This window comes from Sapajus apella, unplaced genomic scaffold, assembly GCF_009761245.1.
Source record: "Sapajus apella isolate SASKATOON/1434 unplaced genomic scaffold, GSC_monkey_1.0 scaffold27, whole genome shotgun sequence".
NCBI classification, from domain to species: Eukaryota; Metazoa; Chordata; class Mammalia; order Primates; family Cebidae; genus Sapajus; species Sapajus apella.
Genome location: NW_022436967.1, coordinates 19,344,771 through 19,362,881, shown reverse-complemented (window position 1 = coordinate 19,362,881; position 18,111 = coordinate 19,344,771). Strand labels below are relative to the sequence as shown.

General features: G+C 39.3%; 2 protein-coding genes across 8 annotated transcripts in view; one reads left to right on the top strand and one right to left on the bottom strand.

Moving 5' to 3' along the window:
* Positions 1 to 9,124, bottom strand: part of PDE5A (phosphodiesterase 5A) — a 128,471-nt gene extending 119,347 nt beyond the window's left edge. For 2 of the 7 annotated variants that reach the window (XM_032292429.1, XM_032292430.1), the window contains exon 1: positions 8,824 to 9,080. In XM_032292429.1, the coding sequence (XP_032148320.1) occupies positions 8,824 to 8,975 (152 nt within the window). In that variant the 5' untranslated portion in view covers positions 8,976 to 9,080. Of the gene's footprint in view, positions 1 to 7,456; positions 8,023 to 8,278; positions 8,364 to 8,823 lie in introns of those variants that run through there. The other 5 variants (XM_032292433.1, XM_032292436.1, XM_032292431.1 and 2 more) reach the window with 4 other exon arrangements.
* Positions 8,081 to 10,799, top strand: LOC116560881. The gene has a single exon (XM_032292437.1). The coding sequence runs from the start codon at positions 9,007 to 9,009 to the stop codon at positions 9,385 to 9,387; it is 381 nt and encodes a 126-aa protein (XP_032148328.1). The 5' UTR covers positions 8,081 to 9,006; the 3' UTR covers positions 9,388 to 10,799.
* The last annotated feature ends 7,312 nt before the right edge of the window (positions 10,800 to 18,111 follow it).

Genomic DNA, 18,111 nt, shown 5'->3' with positions numbered 1-18,111 from the left:
TTAATCACTAATACCAGTATTACAAAGAGTATACTAAATTTTCTGACTGGAAAGTACGATTGATAACTTATATGGAAATATGCTAAAGTTATCTGTAGGGAAAATACAAAATAACTCATATAAAAAATAATGTTGGCTATTTTTCCTGCTCTTGGATCCTTCTTTTATACAGTTTTCATTATGTTGTTTGCATAATTTGACCTGGATACACTACCTGAATTTGGAAAAATACTTAAAAGAATGAAACTATTCAATCTGAGAAATTGATACTCGGCTCTCCTGGTGAGAATCAAGACTCTTACAGCTGAAGGAGATTTTTAAGCTCATTTATGAATCTCTCCACCTTGAGCCTTCACCCTCCTTCACCTCCCATCTTAAAGTTGAGGTTTATTAACTTGAGCCAGTCACAAAGTTAGCTAAAATCAAAGCTGGACACAAAATCGGGGGTTTGGGCTCTCATTCTAGCTCCCTTTCCTGTACCTTACATAATCCCACAAAAGCTTCTGTTCAAACCATTAATAAAATTCATCTAAAAAATTTAAATGACATTTAAAGTCTATAAAATTACTATGCTATCATTCTAATTCCCATCTACCGGGATAAGGAAATGCCTATCAAAGTCTGTGATTATATTTAAAGCACTGATGATTCTCAAAGTAAAATGGTAAACTACTGAAAATCGCTACGAAAAAGATAAGGAAACATGCATTATTTTCTTTAATTTTTTTAAGAACACTATAAGGTAAATGCCATCATCCTCATTTTGCAGTGAGAGTAAATAACGTACCTAGAGCCTTCCTCTTAAAAAAGTAGGTCTGGGGTTGAAGCCTAAGGCTGTCCTATCTAGGGCCCTTAACCATAAACAGAAATCAATTTTAAAGGGTTCACAATAGTGGCTCCTAATCATATAGTGGTGCCAACCCTTGAGGGACATTTGGAAATGTGTGGGAATAGATTTTCTGTTGCTTGGATGGGAGTGGCCCTGGCATTTAGTGTCGAGTTCAGGGATGTTAAATGTCCTGCTATGTGCTAGACAGTCTCTAACAACAAAAAAGTGTCACCAACAAATGCCAACATCTTCTTTTGAGAAGGATTGGTTTAGATTATTTAAACGATTAACAGACTATTATTAAACAAAATAGGAGATTTTGGACAACTCTAAGTGATATCTTCCAATAACCTCTTCTCTGATGTTATAGTGAGTAGTTCATTTGGGTCTGACATGGTAAGGAAATGAAGGCTCTGCCCAAAGTTATTTAGTATTTCTAAGTTTGCTCCAGCTATGAAAACATCTGAGAAGCTTACTGGGACCAAATATAAATAAAATGCAGAATTGCTTCATATGGTTTTACATTCAAATTTGACTGAGAATTGGAAGGGACAAAATGTTTTGTAATTTTCTGTGTATTCACAACACGTGGTATAAAAGAAGTTGGTTAAAGGAAAACCTACCACATCTGAAAGAAAACATAACTGGAATCTATGCATTAAACACATAAATCAGTTTGCTTTGGAGTTTAGATACGGGAGAGATCAGACTAGATTTGCATTTCTCTGAGGTTTGAGAGCCCTGAGAATTCAGAACAAGTATGTTTTGAAGATCTTCATTTTTTTCTATAAAATATTCTAATTTTATATTTTCACACTAATCATAATCCAAATAAAAGAAAGTGAAAGAAATTGCTTTCAATTACTGGAATGACCATCTTATTATCAACTACTGCACTGCAATTTTAGCTGTAAGGTTTACATTTGTGTCAATGAGAAAATAAAAGAGGTAAATTTAATATGTAAATATGCTTTCACAGCAAGTAAAAAATGAAAGCTGGTATGCTGTGCTAGAGAAATTAAAGTTTCACGATTGTTCAGAGAGACCCAGTGGGAGAAGTGAATCATTACAGGCCAAATTGTAGCAAAGGCCAGCTGACCTACCAGACTCTTCTTCAGTTAGTTAGAACCATATTTACTTTGCAAGAGTGTTTTAATGAATGCTGTAAATCTACATCTGTGGTTTTATCATTTTGTTCATAATTAACTAGAACGAATTTTGGCATTACAGTTGCATAAATGTTGTAACTATGATTAAATTATATCTGCTTTTATTTATTTTTAAGAATTCCACATTTTACTAACATTAAAATAAAAGAACGTCAACACTAGGTATGGTAGATATCTAGAACTTCTGGGTCTGCCCACATCACTTTCTTTTGGGTATTTCCCCTCCCCAATGACATATCACCTTATGGGCTACCTGCCCCAACAAAACAGTCAAATAACCCTACTCTCCTGAATGCAATGATTGGTTCAGAGAAGGGATGTAACTCAGGTAAGACCAGAGTAATCTGGGGAGGACTGATATGGATAAGAAGGTACCTCTCTAATCTCAGAAGTTTAAGACCCACATATAGCTAACAAGTAGAAACTCTCAGTACATGAAGAAAGCATGCAAGAAAATAATGCCAACACAGCATAGGGCCAAAAGACTGATGGATAGATGAATAGATGAATACACGAACAAATGGATACATGAATAGATGGATGCAAGGAAGGGCAGGTAAACAGAGTAGATAGATGAAAAGATAGAGATAGATAGATAGATAGATAGATAAATAGACAGATAGTTAGATAGATACAACGATAGACAGAATCTTGGCAAGATTATTTCATTAGCTAAATTCACAGCTAACCCAATACCCCAAGAAATTAAAATTATGTGAGTCAATTTTGTATGGGTTCGAGTTGAGTTTCTGTCACTTGCAACCAAAAGCTTTCTAATAAATTGGAAATCAAAAAGAATGTCTTTCTTTAACAGGAGTACATTACTTAAGTTTGAGAAATGAGACTGTATGATCTCTACTAACTCTAAAGTTCAGTGATCCTGTGTGTGTGTGTTTTAATTATTTCATCAGCTCAAAAGGTCAGGATCTTTTCTCTTTTTATATTTTCAGTATAGGCATTCAACAAAAAGTAGAGAAGAAGATTGTTTTTATAACTATCACTATGAATATAATATCAAATGGTGATCCTTTCTCCCCTAGTTTAGGTAAAATAAAATTACTCAGAGAAGGTAATTTGCAAAAAGTTAATCTTACTTTACAATTCAGAATCAAAGGAAAAGTCTCCCCTCTCCAAAGATTAAAAAAGCTAACAATGGCACATAAGAAATTTAAAAGCATTTGCATTGCAAACCAAAAACCAGAGAAAAATATATCTCTAAAGCTTTAAAACATTTTTAGAATATTCATCAAAATGATTCTTATAAACTTAACACTCAGTTCACTTTACCTACCTTAATCATTTGGTTGGCAATAAATATAAAATTCCTACCATTCAGAAAAAATGAATAAAGCACTTACATTGTAAAAATAATAATAATTTAAAATAAAATATCAAGTCAGTAAATAAGATTACAAAGCTAAATATCAAATGAATGACTCATATGGAAAGACTTTCTTCAATTTTTATTCCTAGGTATGTGGCTCACAGGCACTTTTCCCTGAGAACCTGATATAACAGATATTTCCAAGCCACATTCACCAGCTGTAATAGTGGCCAACTGAATCTACATCTATGCAGCTAAACTAATTTCATAGGAAGTCCTGCAAAGTCAGTAGCTAGTCTGCATCCTAAATTCGGAAATTAGTCATTTTTCAACTCTTCACTATCCATCAACTCACTGATTTATTTAATTGTCGTACAGTCTTTACTAAACGTTTTTTATCCTAGGAAGAGGTTTTTAATCCTAGGAAGAGGTTTTTATTCCACAATTGGCTGTGGGAACAAAGAACAAATATATACTGACACAGCAATTATAGGTTTAACTTCTAAATTAATCTGTATTTTCAAATCTAGAGGAGGGAATGCCTCAAAGTAGGACACAGTCTCTGTAATCAGATAAGAGCAAAGGTACAGACGTTACCTATACATCCTGAACGGAATTCCAAATATTTCAAAAGAATTGATACTTAAGACCAGAGTCAAATCTTTTATTTAAGCAGAAGAATTTATAAAAGAAGTTTTGTTGCATAGCATAATCAAAATACTAAAAATTTCCTAATCTTGAGGTATTGAGGATATTAACTTGTGAAAATACTGACAATTTCTACAGATCATAGATGACAGCCTGAAAAAAAAGGTACTGAATGATACAAGCCTATTTAAGTTTGTGTTATACAAAGCAAATTGATTTATTTAAAGATATCCATCTATACTAATTGCCATTGCATTAATTCTGCTGTATTTTTAGGTAACATGTAGTATGTAGTTTAGGCCCTAAAATGGGTCTGAATTTGAAACTCTGAAAACACTAGAGACAGAAGAGCAATGAGAAACATTATGTCAGGGGCTCGTGTGGATTTGTCCAGGCAGGAAGAATGCAATCCACAAGAATGCTTCAAGGGCAGTAACAGGCAGCTTAGAGCTGGTTATATGGGCCCTGGTTATGAACAGCATAAGGAAAGAAGGGCCATTATTGCACCAGAATTACCATTATAAAAATACTATAAACAATATCAAAGTTAGACTGGGTCAGTGCCCAGAGGGTTTTATTATCATCAACACTAACAACTACCTCACAAAATATGCTTAATAATTCACTTGTCTGAAAATTGCAGAAGGGTTTATATTCCTATATAATTATAGAAACAATAATTTTTAAAAATGCATAGCAATATTTATATACATAATTTGATTGTAATGTAAATACCTTGCAAATAAAAATGCTACAGCTTTTAGAAATGAGAGAAGAATTACAAGGAAAAAAATGAAAAACAAAATTCTAAACACGGGACAAGGAATCTCAATTAATTCAGCACAGCTTTGCAGTGTCAAATAAAGTCTATCATAGAAAGCTACATGGGAGTGTAAAACTTCTGTTTCTGGACTTTGATCCAAGCTGTCATAAAAACTTGCCCTCATTTAATATCTCTTATTTCCAGTATATGCAAAATATTCTCAAGCTTTTGCCTGGTATAAAACAAAGCAATAAAGTCCATTATGTCATCCTTACAATTCTAAACAACCTAAAACATCACCCACAATCACAGAGCTGATTAGTAATTAATGAAAGATAACTTTATTCTGATATGCTGCCAAGAATAACAACAGCTGTTAAGCAGCATTAGCACCAAGAAAGCTTCAGCTGTAAAGGCATACGCATTAAAGCCCTCAATTAACACAGTAGCTGAGGCCTTTAGGACTACAAATTGTCTAGAATAGTGACCTGGGAGTTTTCCAGATGTGATTTATTAGTCTCAAATTAATTTTTATGCCAACAGACTATGTTATGAATTATTCAACTGACACCTTGAAATTGACATAAACAGGTTTTGATAACTAAAAAGCTCCAAGCTATAGCTTTTTTTGGTGTGAGGGAGTCTCTCTCTGTCACCCAGGCTGGAGCACAGTGGCACAATCTCGGCTCACTGCAACCTTCACTTCCTGGGTTCAAGCAATTCTCCTGCCTCAGCCTCCCAAGTAGCTTGGATTCCAGGCACGTGCCACCAAACCCGGCTAACTTTGTATTTTTAGTAGAGACGGGGTTTCACCATGTTGGTCAGGCTGGTCTCGAACTCCTGACTTCCTCATCCATCCGCCTCAGCCTCCCAAAGTGCTAGGATACAGGCCTGAGCCACTGCTTCTGGCCCAAGCTAGAGTTTTAATGAGGTGATTAGCTCTGGGTTTGGAGATGAATGTAATATAATATAATATAATAGCATAAACGTTTTGAAGGTCAACCCAAATTCACAGGTGTTTGAAAATTTGGGAATACGAGAACCTTGATGTTCAATAACTACAAATGAATGTAGATCATTCAGTTTGAGAAAAGGATAGAAAAGCATGCAAGAATGTCGAATGACAACAATTAAATAATGCACAAATCGTTTTTATCAGCAAGCCTGATTACTGGTGCAGATGGACAATCTGAGTGAATATAAATACATTTTAAATCTTAAAATGTGCTGCGTGCATCTACAAAACTATTTTGTTTCATGGGTTTCCTGAATCACACACAATATTCATTTTACACTTACAAAGTGTAAAAACAGGGGCAAAGCAAAGTAATGTGAGCTTCTAGTTAAAAAAGAAAAATTCTTAGCTGTAAAGTTAAAACATAGGCAATAAGTTTTTACCACAATAATGTGAACCACACTGGGCTTAGTGGTTTGGCATTTTTATAATCAACAAATGTCCAACCTTTTATTCACATTTTAAGTCTCCTGCTAATACCACCAAATATAAAACCAAACTGGTAATATAGTTCCATGAAAGACCTCTGGTTACATACAAATTCTTAAGTTATATTCTTTGCACTGACAACTCTCAGCACTTCATTATAACTCTTAAAATTGAGGGCCTACATTATTAAATATTTTGCACTTTTCCTACTTACACTCAACACAAACTCTTAAGAATATGTATACACACACATATATATCACAGAAAGTGTTCAGCCTATTGCCAACATTAACTATAATTTTAAAACCCTAACCGAAAAATCTTTTAAAGTTTTTTTTAGAGCCTCAGTTGATGAAATTTTACAGTGAGCATGGTAATTTTGAGAAACAGGATTTTGATCCTGTGCTGCTTGGAAGAAAAAGTAATAGGAAACGAAATGTAACTTAGCTCTTCCAATTTATTTTCCACTAAAACGTTGCTACCCTTTCAAAGTGTTGGTAGGCTCTGAAAGTGTAGTGTTCTTATCTATGACTAAGTCAAAAACGACCAACACCTAGTTTACGTCTTAAAAAGAAAAACGGAACAAAGAAAGGACATTTATGCTGATTTATTAGACAATAACTTTTTTCTTTAAACTGCTTATAATCTGCCTAAAGAACACATCCAATACACACTTTTAAAAATCTGCCTGGTTTTCCAGCCCCCCATTCTATGAGCCTTAATTCAAGGAGAGTAGAAGTCTGGGAGTGCGCAGAGTGAAAGGAAAGTGGGTACAGATGTCCTCAGAGGGGCAGGTGACCCCTGAAAACTGTTGGTCCACAGCACCGGTCATTCTAGACCTCCATGGCCTTAGTATCTCACCCTAAACTCGCAGAAACATGCCCTTGAAAAAGAAACCACTTTCAGGGATCAAGATTTAGGATTTTGAAGGAAGAAGGTGAAAGCGGGGGAAGATGATTTTAAAAGAAAAGCTGGGTCATTAAAGAGAAAAGATTAATCCCGGAGCCTTCCCCTCTGCCAAAAAAACCTTCAAAGTGATTAAAGTGACACCAACTCTGGATATTCCTTAGGAAAAAAAAAAAAATTAAAAAGGGCCTAATTTAAGACCCTCGTTAATACATACATCTGCAAGAGAGCAGCAACAACAAAAGTTATACAGTCCATCTTCAATGATACATCGTCCCGCTGGTGCCACTGGGGCGTCACCACTCAGCACCCAGGACCCGCCGCGCCCCCGGAGAAACAGGGAAGGGGGATAGGGGGATGCTGAAAGAAGTACCTCGTTTTGTCTCCAAAGGGCAACATAGCAAACGTAGGAAGTTCGTTTCCGAACTTCCCCGATCCTGGACTCCAGGAGGCTCCTCGGGGGCAACAACGAGCCCAGGTGATTTGAGGTGAGGTCGGCGACTGGGAGCCAGCTCCCTCACCGCCCGGGCCTCCGCGCCGCCGCCCGTCGCCTCCCGCTTGCCCCGCGCTGCGCCGCCCCCTGGCGGGGAGCGCTCCGCAGAGCCACCGCCGCGAGCCGGCGGGTGGGAGTCCGGCGTCGAACCCGGACCGACTCCTCCACCATCACCTCCGGCCAAGACTGCCAGCATCCACTGCCCGACCGCCGCTGCCTGGAGCAGGCGGTAGAGGGGCGGGGACTCCTGCAAAGGGGTGCGTCCTGGACTCCGAGCACCCCGACTTCGCACCAACTCCTCAGGCTTCGGGGCACCCGTCCGCCAAGCACTCTCCGCTCCACTCTTCTTGTCCCTCTGCTCCCAGTCTCAACTCCTCACCAACTCTCCCGCGAGCGTTTCCCACGCGTGCCCCGACTGCCCTCTGCGCAGCGGCCTCCAAAAGGACAAGCTCCCTCCTCCCCGCCCTCCGCAAGGGCCGCCCCGGCGCTTGGCTCTCGACCAGAAAGAGCCGGCCTCTGGGGTCTCCGCTGCCCCTTGGGGTCCGCTCCGGGCGGCGCCTGCCCCGCGCCCTTTGTGTGCGCGCCGCAAACCACTCGGCAGAGCTCTACTTCTGGCGGCTCAGCCTTCGGCGGAGAAGCGAGTGAAAGGAGACCCGCGGGACAATCAGAGGACTAGAAGGGGGGAAAAGACGACCCACTCACTTTGGGAAGGTTCTGTCATGTTGCCTTTGGGCTTCCCGTGGTCTCGTCCCTAACCCCGGCTTCCCCGCCCAGCCAGGGCCAAGGCAAGGGGGGACGGGGGAGGAGCGGAGCCACCGAGACCGACTTGGAAATGGTGCTTCCGGAGCTGCAGGGAAGGGGCTCAGAAACTGTTTGGGTTTTGCTGATTGGGTTTAGGAGAATCAGGGGGCTAGAGAGGGGCCAGGGGAAGGCCAGTGAGTACGCAGATATGAAAATAATCATGTTCCCGGGGAATACCAAGGGAGACAGGGCTGAGGGTGGAAGGCCGGCAAGTACAGTTTTGTATTTGAACTTTGTGAGCAAGTTGTATCATATCCGACGCTTGAGTTTTTCGACTGTGCTCGCTTAGAGTTGAGGTTTCTACTTCGTAACAGGACCGAGGACCTACTCCAAAAAGCAAAGGGCCTGGGAACGGGTGAAAGAAGGGCAAAATCCGATAGGGAGAAAAATCAGCTCCGGGTCACACTCCATGCCCCGGCCGGGTCTTCCGTGGGTCCTCCTCTTACCTGGTGGCTTTTCTAACAAAGTAAGAGAAGGTAAAGTCCCAGTGATCGTCCAGCCATGCTTCGACAGAGTCCTGATCCCTCTGCTGCTGCTTCTGCGGCTGGGGCTGCTGCTGCTGTCGCTGCCGCCTGAAGCTGGGGCCGGCCGGCTCCATAGTTGGCGCCGCACGCCTCGGCGGCTCTCTGATGCTGCTTTTCCACCCCAGCTGGGGTCCCTCCCTCGGAAGAACAGGACCAAGCCTCGAGACCCTCCCCCTTCGTCCGGCTCTAGTAGGGCCGGCTTTAGGCAAAGCGGCCCGAGCGCCAGGCCAGCCTCCTGCCCCGCCCCTCCTCGCGCGGTCCTCAGGATGTCCAGGTGTGGTGGGCGGGGCCGGCGCAGCTGCTGCGCCCCTCTCTAGGGTGCCGCAGTGTTCGGCTCTCGCAGGCTCCGGAGACCCCTGGTTCCGAGGTGGCGGCGGCGGCGGCTCCCGGAGAGCTCTCCGGAAACCAAGTGGCTGCGGCTGGAAGGAGGCCACGCGGCCGCTGGGGTGCGCTGTGAGCCGAGCCGGCTTCTGGGGAGCGCGCTAGGTGACTGGGTGTGTTCTCAGACTGCCCGCGTAGGGAGGGAAGGTCGCGATGTGGGAAATTTTGCTCTAAAGCGAGACGTGGTGCGACCCTGGGCGCTTTTCCTGGGGCCTGAGAGTACAATGACCGTCCCTCCTCGCTTTTCCCCAGCCTTACGCTTGGGTCAGGGAGGAACCGGGACCGACCTCCTTCGGAGCCCAGCCCTCGCAGGACTTAAAGCGCTCCAACCACTGACCACCGCGGGGTGGAGAGAGCTGCGGCGTGTGCCAGCAAGACAGATTTGCAGGTGTAGGTGGGTAACTTGCAACAAAGCCATGCCAGTGCTTAATGTTAATGGTAACAGCCATAATTATAAATTGAGTGCCTTTAACCATTGCCTCAAAGTTCCCTTTTGCCTAATTGGAAAAAGATTTTCTTGGAGAAGAAAAGGCAAACAAATAATTTCCAATGCTTTGTGCATGAAGTTAGAAAACAAGGGCACCTCTATACAATTAGGTTAATCCGAGAGCACTGGCACAACCCAGGTGCAGTCGAGGGAAACCAGTTAACCCAATTTTCAATTAATGCATCATTTTAATTAAATTGGAATTAACACTCCCTTAAAAGTATCCCTTAAAAATGGCTCAGCCAATTTTGTCCAATCCCTATCTTGCTTCTTTAAAAAAGGAGTTGGTGTCATCCTTTGCTTTGTCTGCATCCCCATCTTCCTGTCACGCATTTACAGTTTTAATATGGCATTTTGCAATAACCTATATTTTTAGGTAGAATTAAATCTGGAATTATGGGCTACACAATTTGTGAATGACACCATTAGCAGTGATACACACACACACACAAAAATGACTTTGATATACTTTTAACAAACTCCCTTCAAAATACTCTTGGCAAGAATGTAAGGCGTTATTCAGTACATAGTGACACATCGTTAAATCGATAATCTGAGAACTTTTAAAAGTATCTTTTAGTCCCCCAATGCAATGGTTTATCTTTCCTTCATTGAATAATTGACCTTTTGCAACGTCGGTTTTTCTGAAACTTTACTGCTCTACGCAGGTAACCACAACCAAAGAAAAGCAAGCAAAGCAGTAGAGTGTGAACCAATATGTGATAAATTATATCGGATTTAAAAATGAGAATTCTCTCCTAATGTGTTACTATGATAGTGATTATACTGCTCATGGAATACAGTCATGCGTCACTGAACAGCAGGATACATTCTAAGAAATGCATCCTTAGGCAATTTCATCCTCCTTTGAACATCACAGTGTCCTAACACAAAATAGATGGCTCAGCCTACCACACACCTAGGCTATGTGGTAAACGTATTCCTCCTAGGCCACAAACCTATACAGCATATAACTGTACTGAATACTGTAGGCAGTTGTAATGCAATGATATTTGTGTGTCTAAACATAGAAAAGGTAAAATAGGCCGGGCGCGGTGGCTCACGCCTGTAATCCCAGCACTTTAAGAGGCCGAAGCGGGTGGATCATGAGGTCAAGAGATCGAGACCATACTAGCCAACATGGTGAAACCTCGTCTCTACTAAAAATACAAAAAAATTAGCTGGGCGTGGTGGCATGCGCCTGTAGTCCCAGCTACTCGGGAGGCTGAGGCAGGAGAATTGCTTGAATCCGGGAGGCGGAGGTTGCAGTGAGCTGAGGTCGCGCCACTGCACACCAGCCTGGCGCCTGGTGATGGAGTGAGACTCTGTCTCAAAAAAACAAAAAAAAGAAAGAAAAGAAAAGGTACAATAAAAATATAGTATTATGGGAATCATATATGTAGTCTGTCCTCTGAAAAGTGGCACGTTACTGTGGAGAGTTTCTCCTCAGTCCTGTTTTTTCTTTTGGAAATCCATCCATTCCTCCTAACAGGAGGTCAATTGTAACTTAAAACTGCTTATCTACTAAAGATGCATGGATTTGGGCTTGAATTATTTGCTTTTGTTGGATACTTGATTAAATAAATATGTATAATCATTTCAGTGTTTATGTTCCCTCCAAAATTCATGTTGAAACTTAATCCCCAATTCAACAATATTGAGAGGAGGTGCTTTTAAGTGGTGATTAGACCATTAGGGCTCTGCTTTTGCAAATGCATTAGTGCCTTTTTTAAAAAGACTCAAAGGAGCCAGTTGGCCCCTTCTATTCTTTCCACCATGTGAGGACACAACACTGACCCCTGCAGAGGATGCAGCGACAAGGTGCCATTTTAGAAGCAAAGAGCAGCCCTCACCAGACACCAACTCTGCTGGCACTTTAATCTTGGCATTTCCAGCCTCCAGAACTGTGAGAAATTAATTTCTATTGTCTATAAATTACCCAGTCTGTGGTATTTTATTATAGCAATGAAAATGAACTAAGACAATGGGTAATATCAAAATGTTCATTTTTCTCTTCTAACCTGAAAGGGTTAAATTATCAGAAACCAGAACGGTTTCTGAAAAATTGCTGCAAGAAAAACAATCCATAGGCTGGTAACAGTGACTCATGCCTGTAATCTCCGAACTTGGGGGAGGGTGAGGTAGGAGAATCACTTGATCTCTGGAGTTTGAACCAGCCTGGGCAACATTGCATGACCCTGTCTCTACAAAATTTTTTAAAAAATTAGCCAGGCATGAGGAAACACACCTGTAATTCTAGTTACTGGAGAGGCTGAGGCAAGAGGATTGAGCCCAGGAGGTCAAGGCTGCAATGAGTCATGATCATGTCTTGCACTTCAGTCTCTGTGACAGTGTGAGACTCCTGGCTCAATAACAAAAAAGAAAAACTGTACATAGATTCTCTCAACAATAAATCTCAATTCTGTGTGGTATAGATGGTAGGCTGGGGACTACTGTGAAGGCCTGTTACCTGAGGAACATCACAAGGGATTGGGGAACAGAAATGTCTCAAATAGTTCTAGTCTCTGGGAAACTCAGACAAAATGTGTACTATACCTCCTTTAAATTTAAGTAAAGGTAGGCATATTTTGAACTGCCATTACCTGGGCCTCTTGTTTTGCAACTCCATTTTATTCTTTATCCGAATTTGCTCAATTATTTTGTTTTAACTTGGTATGGATTGTTCTAAACACCTTGAATCTTGTTATGGAATGTGGTAAGAATAAGTAAATAATAAACCCTCCCAAGAAATAACTTGAAAAATGCTCTTAATACTATTTATAACAAACAAATGAGCAATGACATATATATGTAAGATATATATGTGTATGTATATATATATTTTTATTTATTTATTTATTTATTTTTTTTTTTGAGACAGAGTTTCGCTCTTGTTACTCAGGCTGGAGTGCAATGGCGCGATCTCTGCTCACCGCAACCTCCGCCTCCTGGGTTCAGGCAATTCTCCTGCCTCAGCCTCCTGAGCAGCTGGGACTACAGGCACGCGCCACCATGCCCAGCTAATTTTTTGTATTTTTTAGTAGAGACGGGGTTTCACCATGTTGACCAGGATGGTCTTGATCTCTTGACCTCGTGATCCACCCGCCTCGGCCTCCCAAAGTGCTGGGATTACAGGCTTGAGCCACCGCGCCCGGCCTATATTTTTATTTTTATAAATTACCCGGTCTGTGGTATTTTGTTATTGCAACACAAATGGACTAAGACATACATATAGCATATATCAATGATATATATATATGTATATACCATTGCTCATTTGTTGCTCATGAGCAACAACTTAACCTGAAGACTTCCAATGTATTCTCATTGTACTAGAATAAAACTCAAACTCTAATGTGGCTTATAGGGTTCAACATTATTTGGCCATTACCTACCTGTACTGCTAAAGGTTTTCGTCATACAAATAGAAAAAGCAAACATAACCAAAAAACAAATGCAACAAAGCAAAAACACAAAAAAGAAATACAAAGCATAAAAATTGGAAAGGAAAAAGTTCTCCATTTGCAGATATGATTATTTATGAAGACTATCCAAAGGAGTGTACAAAACAACTAAAAGAATTAAGAGATGATTTAGCAAGGCTGCAGCATAAATGGTCAATATATAACATCAATTATATTTCTGTATACTAGTCTTATGGGCTGATTTGTTTCCCAGATTCATATGTTGAAGTTCTAACCCTGAGTACCACAGAATGTGATTGTATTTGGAGACAGAGCCTTTACAGAGGCAGTCAAGGTTAGATGAGGTCATGTGAGTGGTTCCTAATCCAATCTGACTGGTGCCCTTATAAGAAGAGGGAATTTGCACAGACAAAAAAAAAGTGACACCAGTGATGCTCTCCCACGAAGGGCCAATCATGTGGAGAGAAGACAGAAAGAACATGGTCATTGGCAAATCGAGGAGAGACGCCTCAAAGGAGTCCAACCTGCTGGCACCTTGATCTTGGACAGTCTCCAGCACAGTGGCAAGATAAATTTCTGATATTTAAGCTATCCAGTGTGTGGTACTTTGTTACGGCAACACTAACAAACTAATACAACTAGCAACGAACAATTAGAAAACAGTATCATTTGCAATAGTGCAAAAAGACATTAAATACATAGAATAAATTTGGCAAAACATATGTAAGAAATATACACTAAAATTTATAAAACATTACTGGGAGAAATGGAAAAATAAATAAATGGACAGATATATTATGTTCATTGATTGGTGGACTCAGTATTATGATGTTTATTCTCTCCAAACTGAGCAAAGCAATCCCAATCATATTTCAGTAGACATTTTCATGGAAAGTGAAAATCAGATAATAATTTTTCTGTGGAAATGCAAGAGATACAGAATGGCAAAACAGTCCTGAAAAAAAAATATAACTGGACAACTTATGCTACCTAGCTTTAAGATTTACTATAAAGCTATAATAATCAAGGCAGTATGGCTTTGCATAAGGTTAGCCAAGTAGAACCATAGGATAGAATAAAGAGTTTAGAAGTATCATTTATACAATTGGTTGATTTTTCAACAAAGGTAACAGTTATTCATTTAAGTAAAAGTAAGGTTTTTTTTCAATAAATAATGCTTTAACAAATGGATTTTTATATGGAAAAATAGTATCCTCAACCACTATTTTTATTATATACCAACATTAATTAGAAATGAAACATAGATCTAAAAATTAAATGTGGTTTCTAGAAGATGACATAGGAGAATATCTTCATAACTTGGGAGCAGCAGGGATTTCTTAGGGGAACAACATCTAGATTTTACTAAAATCTTTTAGTCTTTGAAAGACATTACAACACAAAGTAAAATCCACAGACTAGAAGAAAATATTTGCAAAACATATATCTAGAGATTTGCATCCAGAATACTTAAAGAACTCCACAGCTTAATAATAAAAAGATATGTCTCAATAGAGGAAAAACTGGCAAAAGACTTAAGCAGACACTTTATAAAGTAAGACATGTGAAAGTTCACAAAGCACATGTAAAAATACTCAAAACCTAAGTCTTCAGGGAAATGCAAACTAAACCTAAACCACAGTGTGATCTGCTTCCACCCTCCAGAATGGTCAAAATTAAAAAGACTGATAATACCAAATGTTGTTTGTTATTGGATATGTAGCAGGCAGAACTCTCATACATTGCTGGTAGGAAGTTAAAATAGTATAACCACTTTTGAAAAAGATTTTGCCTTTTCTTATAAAGTTAAGCATAAGCTCTCCCTCCCCTATTAATTCTATTTCTAGATATTTACCCAAAAATTTATATCTGAAGATAATTATATAAAAATGTTAGAATTGGCTTTACCTTTAATAACCAAAAGTTCCAAAACTCCAATTGTCTCAACAAGAGAATGGATGCATTTTAATACAGTGATTAAATGGTATATGATTCAGCAATAGAAAGGAATAAACTATTAATATTTTTAAGAATGTGGATAAATATTATAAACATTATATTATATACATGAAATAATATATATATATATGTGATTGATTCCATTTACGTGATGTGCTAGGACAGATAAAGCTAATCTACAATGAAAATAATTAGAAAAATGGTTTCCTCTGGCAGAAAAGTTGATTGAGAAGAAGCATGAGGGAACATTATTGGGTGACAGTAATGTTCTGTGTCTTAAAAAATGGTGTAGGTTGAGTATGTACATTTTTTCAAAAGTTTATCAAATTGTACATAAATGAAATTACTATGTAATTTTTACCCAAAAAAACTATTAAAAATATTGAAAACTAGTTAGTAGGATTGCTTTTTGTAGGGGTATGAGTTAAAAGTTCTGAAACTACCTTCTTTATATTCTAGGCTTGAGAAAAGTGAGCAAATATAAGAGATCCAAGTTTCTCATTGTTGGAGAAGAGAATAACATATATCAAATGGGGAAAGACTAAAAGTTATATTGCGGTGTTGAAATTAGAGTTTAAAATTTTTAATTTTAATTAAAGTTTTAATTCATGCATCATATAGGGAAAATCCACATGACAAGGAAATACAGGCAGCTTGTAGGAGCTGTGGATGGCCTCAAGCTGATAGCCTACAAGGAGTTCCAGCCAGAACAAAAACGAATTCCTCATTCTTAGAATCACAAGGAATTGAATTCTGCCAACAATCTAAGTGACTCAGAAGTGGATATCTCTCCAGTCAAGCCTCAGATGAGACCACAGTCCCAGATAGTAACTTAATCACAGCCTTGTGAGAAGCTAAGCGGAAGACATCTTAATAATTGATGTCTTAATAATATTGAGTTCTACAATCCATGAACATAGTATATCTATGTTTATTTATGATTTTTTAAATTATTGTTTTTACAGTAAATGTCTTGCAAATATTCTTTCAAATTTACCTCTGTATATATTTGGTCTATCGTCAGGAAGTACTAGAAACAATAACATTCCAGTAGCAGTGAGTACACTTCATACCCAAATTTGGTTTCTAAATACCAGTCTCCACTAAAAGAAACCAGGAGTGTTTGGAGAAAAGATTCCAGGTCTGGGGGCAGAGAAGGTATAAGATGTGCCTAGAAAATTGTGTTTTGCCAGAAAATAAGAAAGCCTTAAAGAATGATGGGAACATATCAGACAGAGAGATGATGTGTCTTGAAAACCACTCCCAGTGGACAAATCTGCAACAATCTCAGCCTCAAAATGTATAACAGTAACAAATTATAAACTATTGACTAAAATAAAAAGCTATGACTCTATACTGATATACATAAATAGATAAGTAAATAAATAAAAGAGAGTGAAATGCTCCTTAGAATAAAATGCCCACTAATACATATAAAAAGAATCATGTAGCTTAGAAAATCATTAAGGGATGCTAAAAATAATACATGAGAGTTTGATGATGAATGGGTTATTTACATAGTCTTAAAATTCAAAAGTTATTCATCTCCTCACAAGTTACTTATTAGTTACCATAGGAAAGTTGTAGCTTTACAATGAGGAAACCTTGTGGATACTACCCTAAATCTACTTGGGTAATAGATTTAATATCACTTATACTGGGACAAACCAAAACTATATAACTTTTAGTAGAATGTACTGAGAAGGACACAACATCATTTCTGTTTCTGTGTTATTCCTGCCCAAAATGTAAAATCTGAATCTAATCATAAGGAAACATTCAGACTGAGGTACTTCCTATAAAATAACTGGCCTGTATCCTTCATAAATTTTAAGGACAAGAAGCAAAGAGAGACTGAGAAACTGTGTGTTAGTTATTTATTGCTGTTTAACATTACCGCAATCTTAGTGGTGTAAAGCAGTATACATTTGTTGTCTATCAGTTTCTGTGAATCAGCAGTCGAGTCCAGGCTTAACTTAGGTTGGGTTTCACAATCAAGGTGTCAGACAGAGCTTCAGTCTTAACTAAGGCTCAACAGAAGGAAGTATCCACTTCCAAGCTCATTCAGACTGCTGGCAGAATTCAGTTCCTTGCTATTGTAGAAGTGAGGGATTCTCTTGATTGCTGGGTGCTGTCTGGAGATCTTCATAGGATGTTGATGAGAGGCTGTTCTCAGCTTCTGGAAACCACCTGTAGTTTCATGCCACATGGAATTCCTCAGCATGGCAGTTAGCTTCCTCAAAGCCAGCAAGGCAAAGAGACTTCAGCAACATGGGCACTACTTCACAAGTCATGGACAAGTTCGGACAAATGGATTGTTAGGCAATTTTATAATTGTGCAAACATCACTGACTATACTTACAAAAACCTAGACTATATAATACAACCCAGCAGTCCCCAACCATTTTGGCATCAGGGACTGGTTTTGTGGAAGACAATTTTTCCACAGACTGGGTTTGGGAGATGGTTTCGGTATGATTCAAGCACATTGCATTTATTGTGCACTTTATTTCTGTTATTATTACATTGTAATATATAATAAAAGAATTATACAACTCACCATGATGTAGAATCAGCGGGACTCCTGAGCTTGTTTTACTGCAACTAGATGATCCCATGTGGAGGTGATGGGAGACAGTGACAGTCATGAGGCATTAGAGTTTCATAAAGAGCACACAACCTAGATCTCTTGCATGCACAGTTCACATAGGGTTTGCATTCCTATGAGAATCTAATGCCACCACTGATCTGACAGGAGGTGGAGCTCATGCAGTAATGTGAGCAATGAGTAGTGGCTACAAATACAGATGAAGTTTTGCTTGCTCACCTGCCACTTACCTAACAGTTCCTAACAGGCCACAGATAACTACTGGGGGAGATGGAGACCCCGATATAGCCTATTGCTTCCAGACTACAAACCCCTATAGCATGTTACTGTACGGAATACTATAGGCAATT

Excerpts from the sequence above, each read along its gene's own strand:
- LOC116560881 (XM_032292437.1), top strand. The coding sequence starts at position 9,007 with ATGCTGCTTTTCCACCCCAGCTGGGGTCCCTCCCTCGGAAGAACAGGA.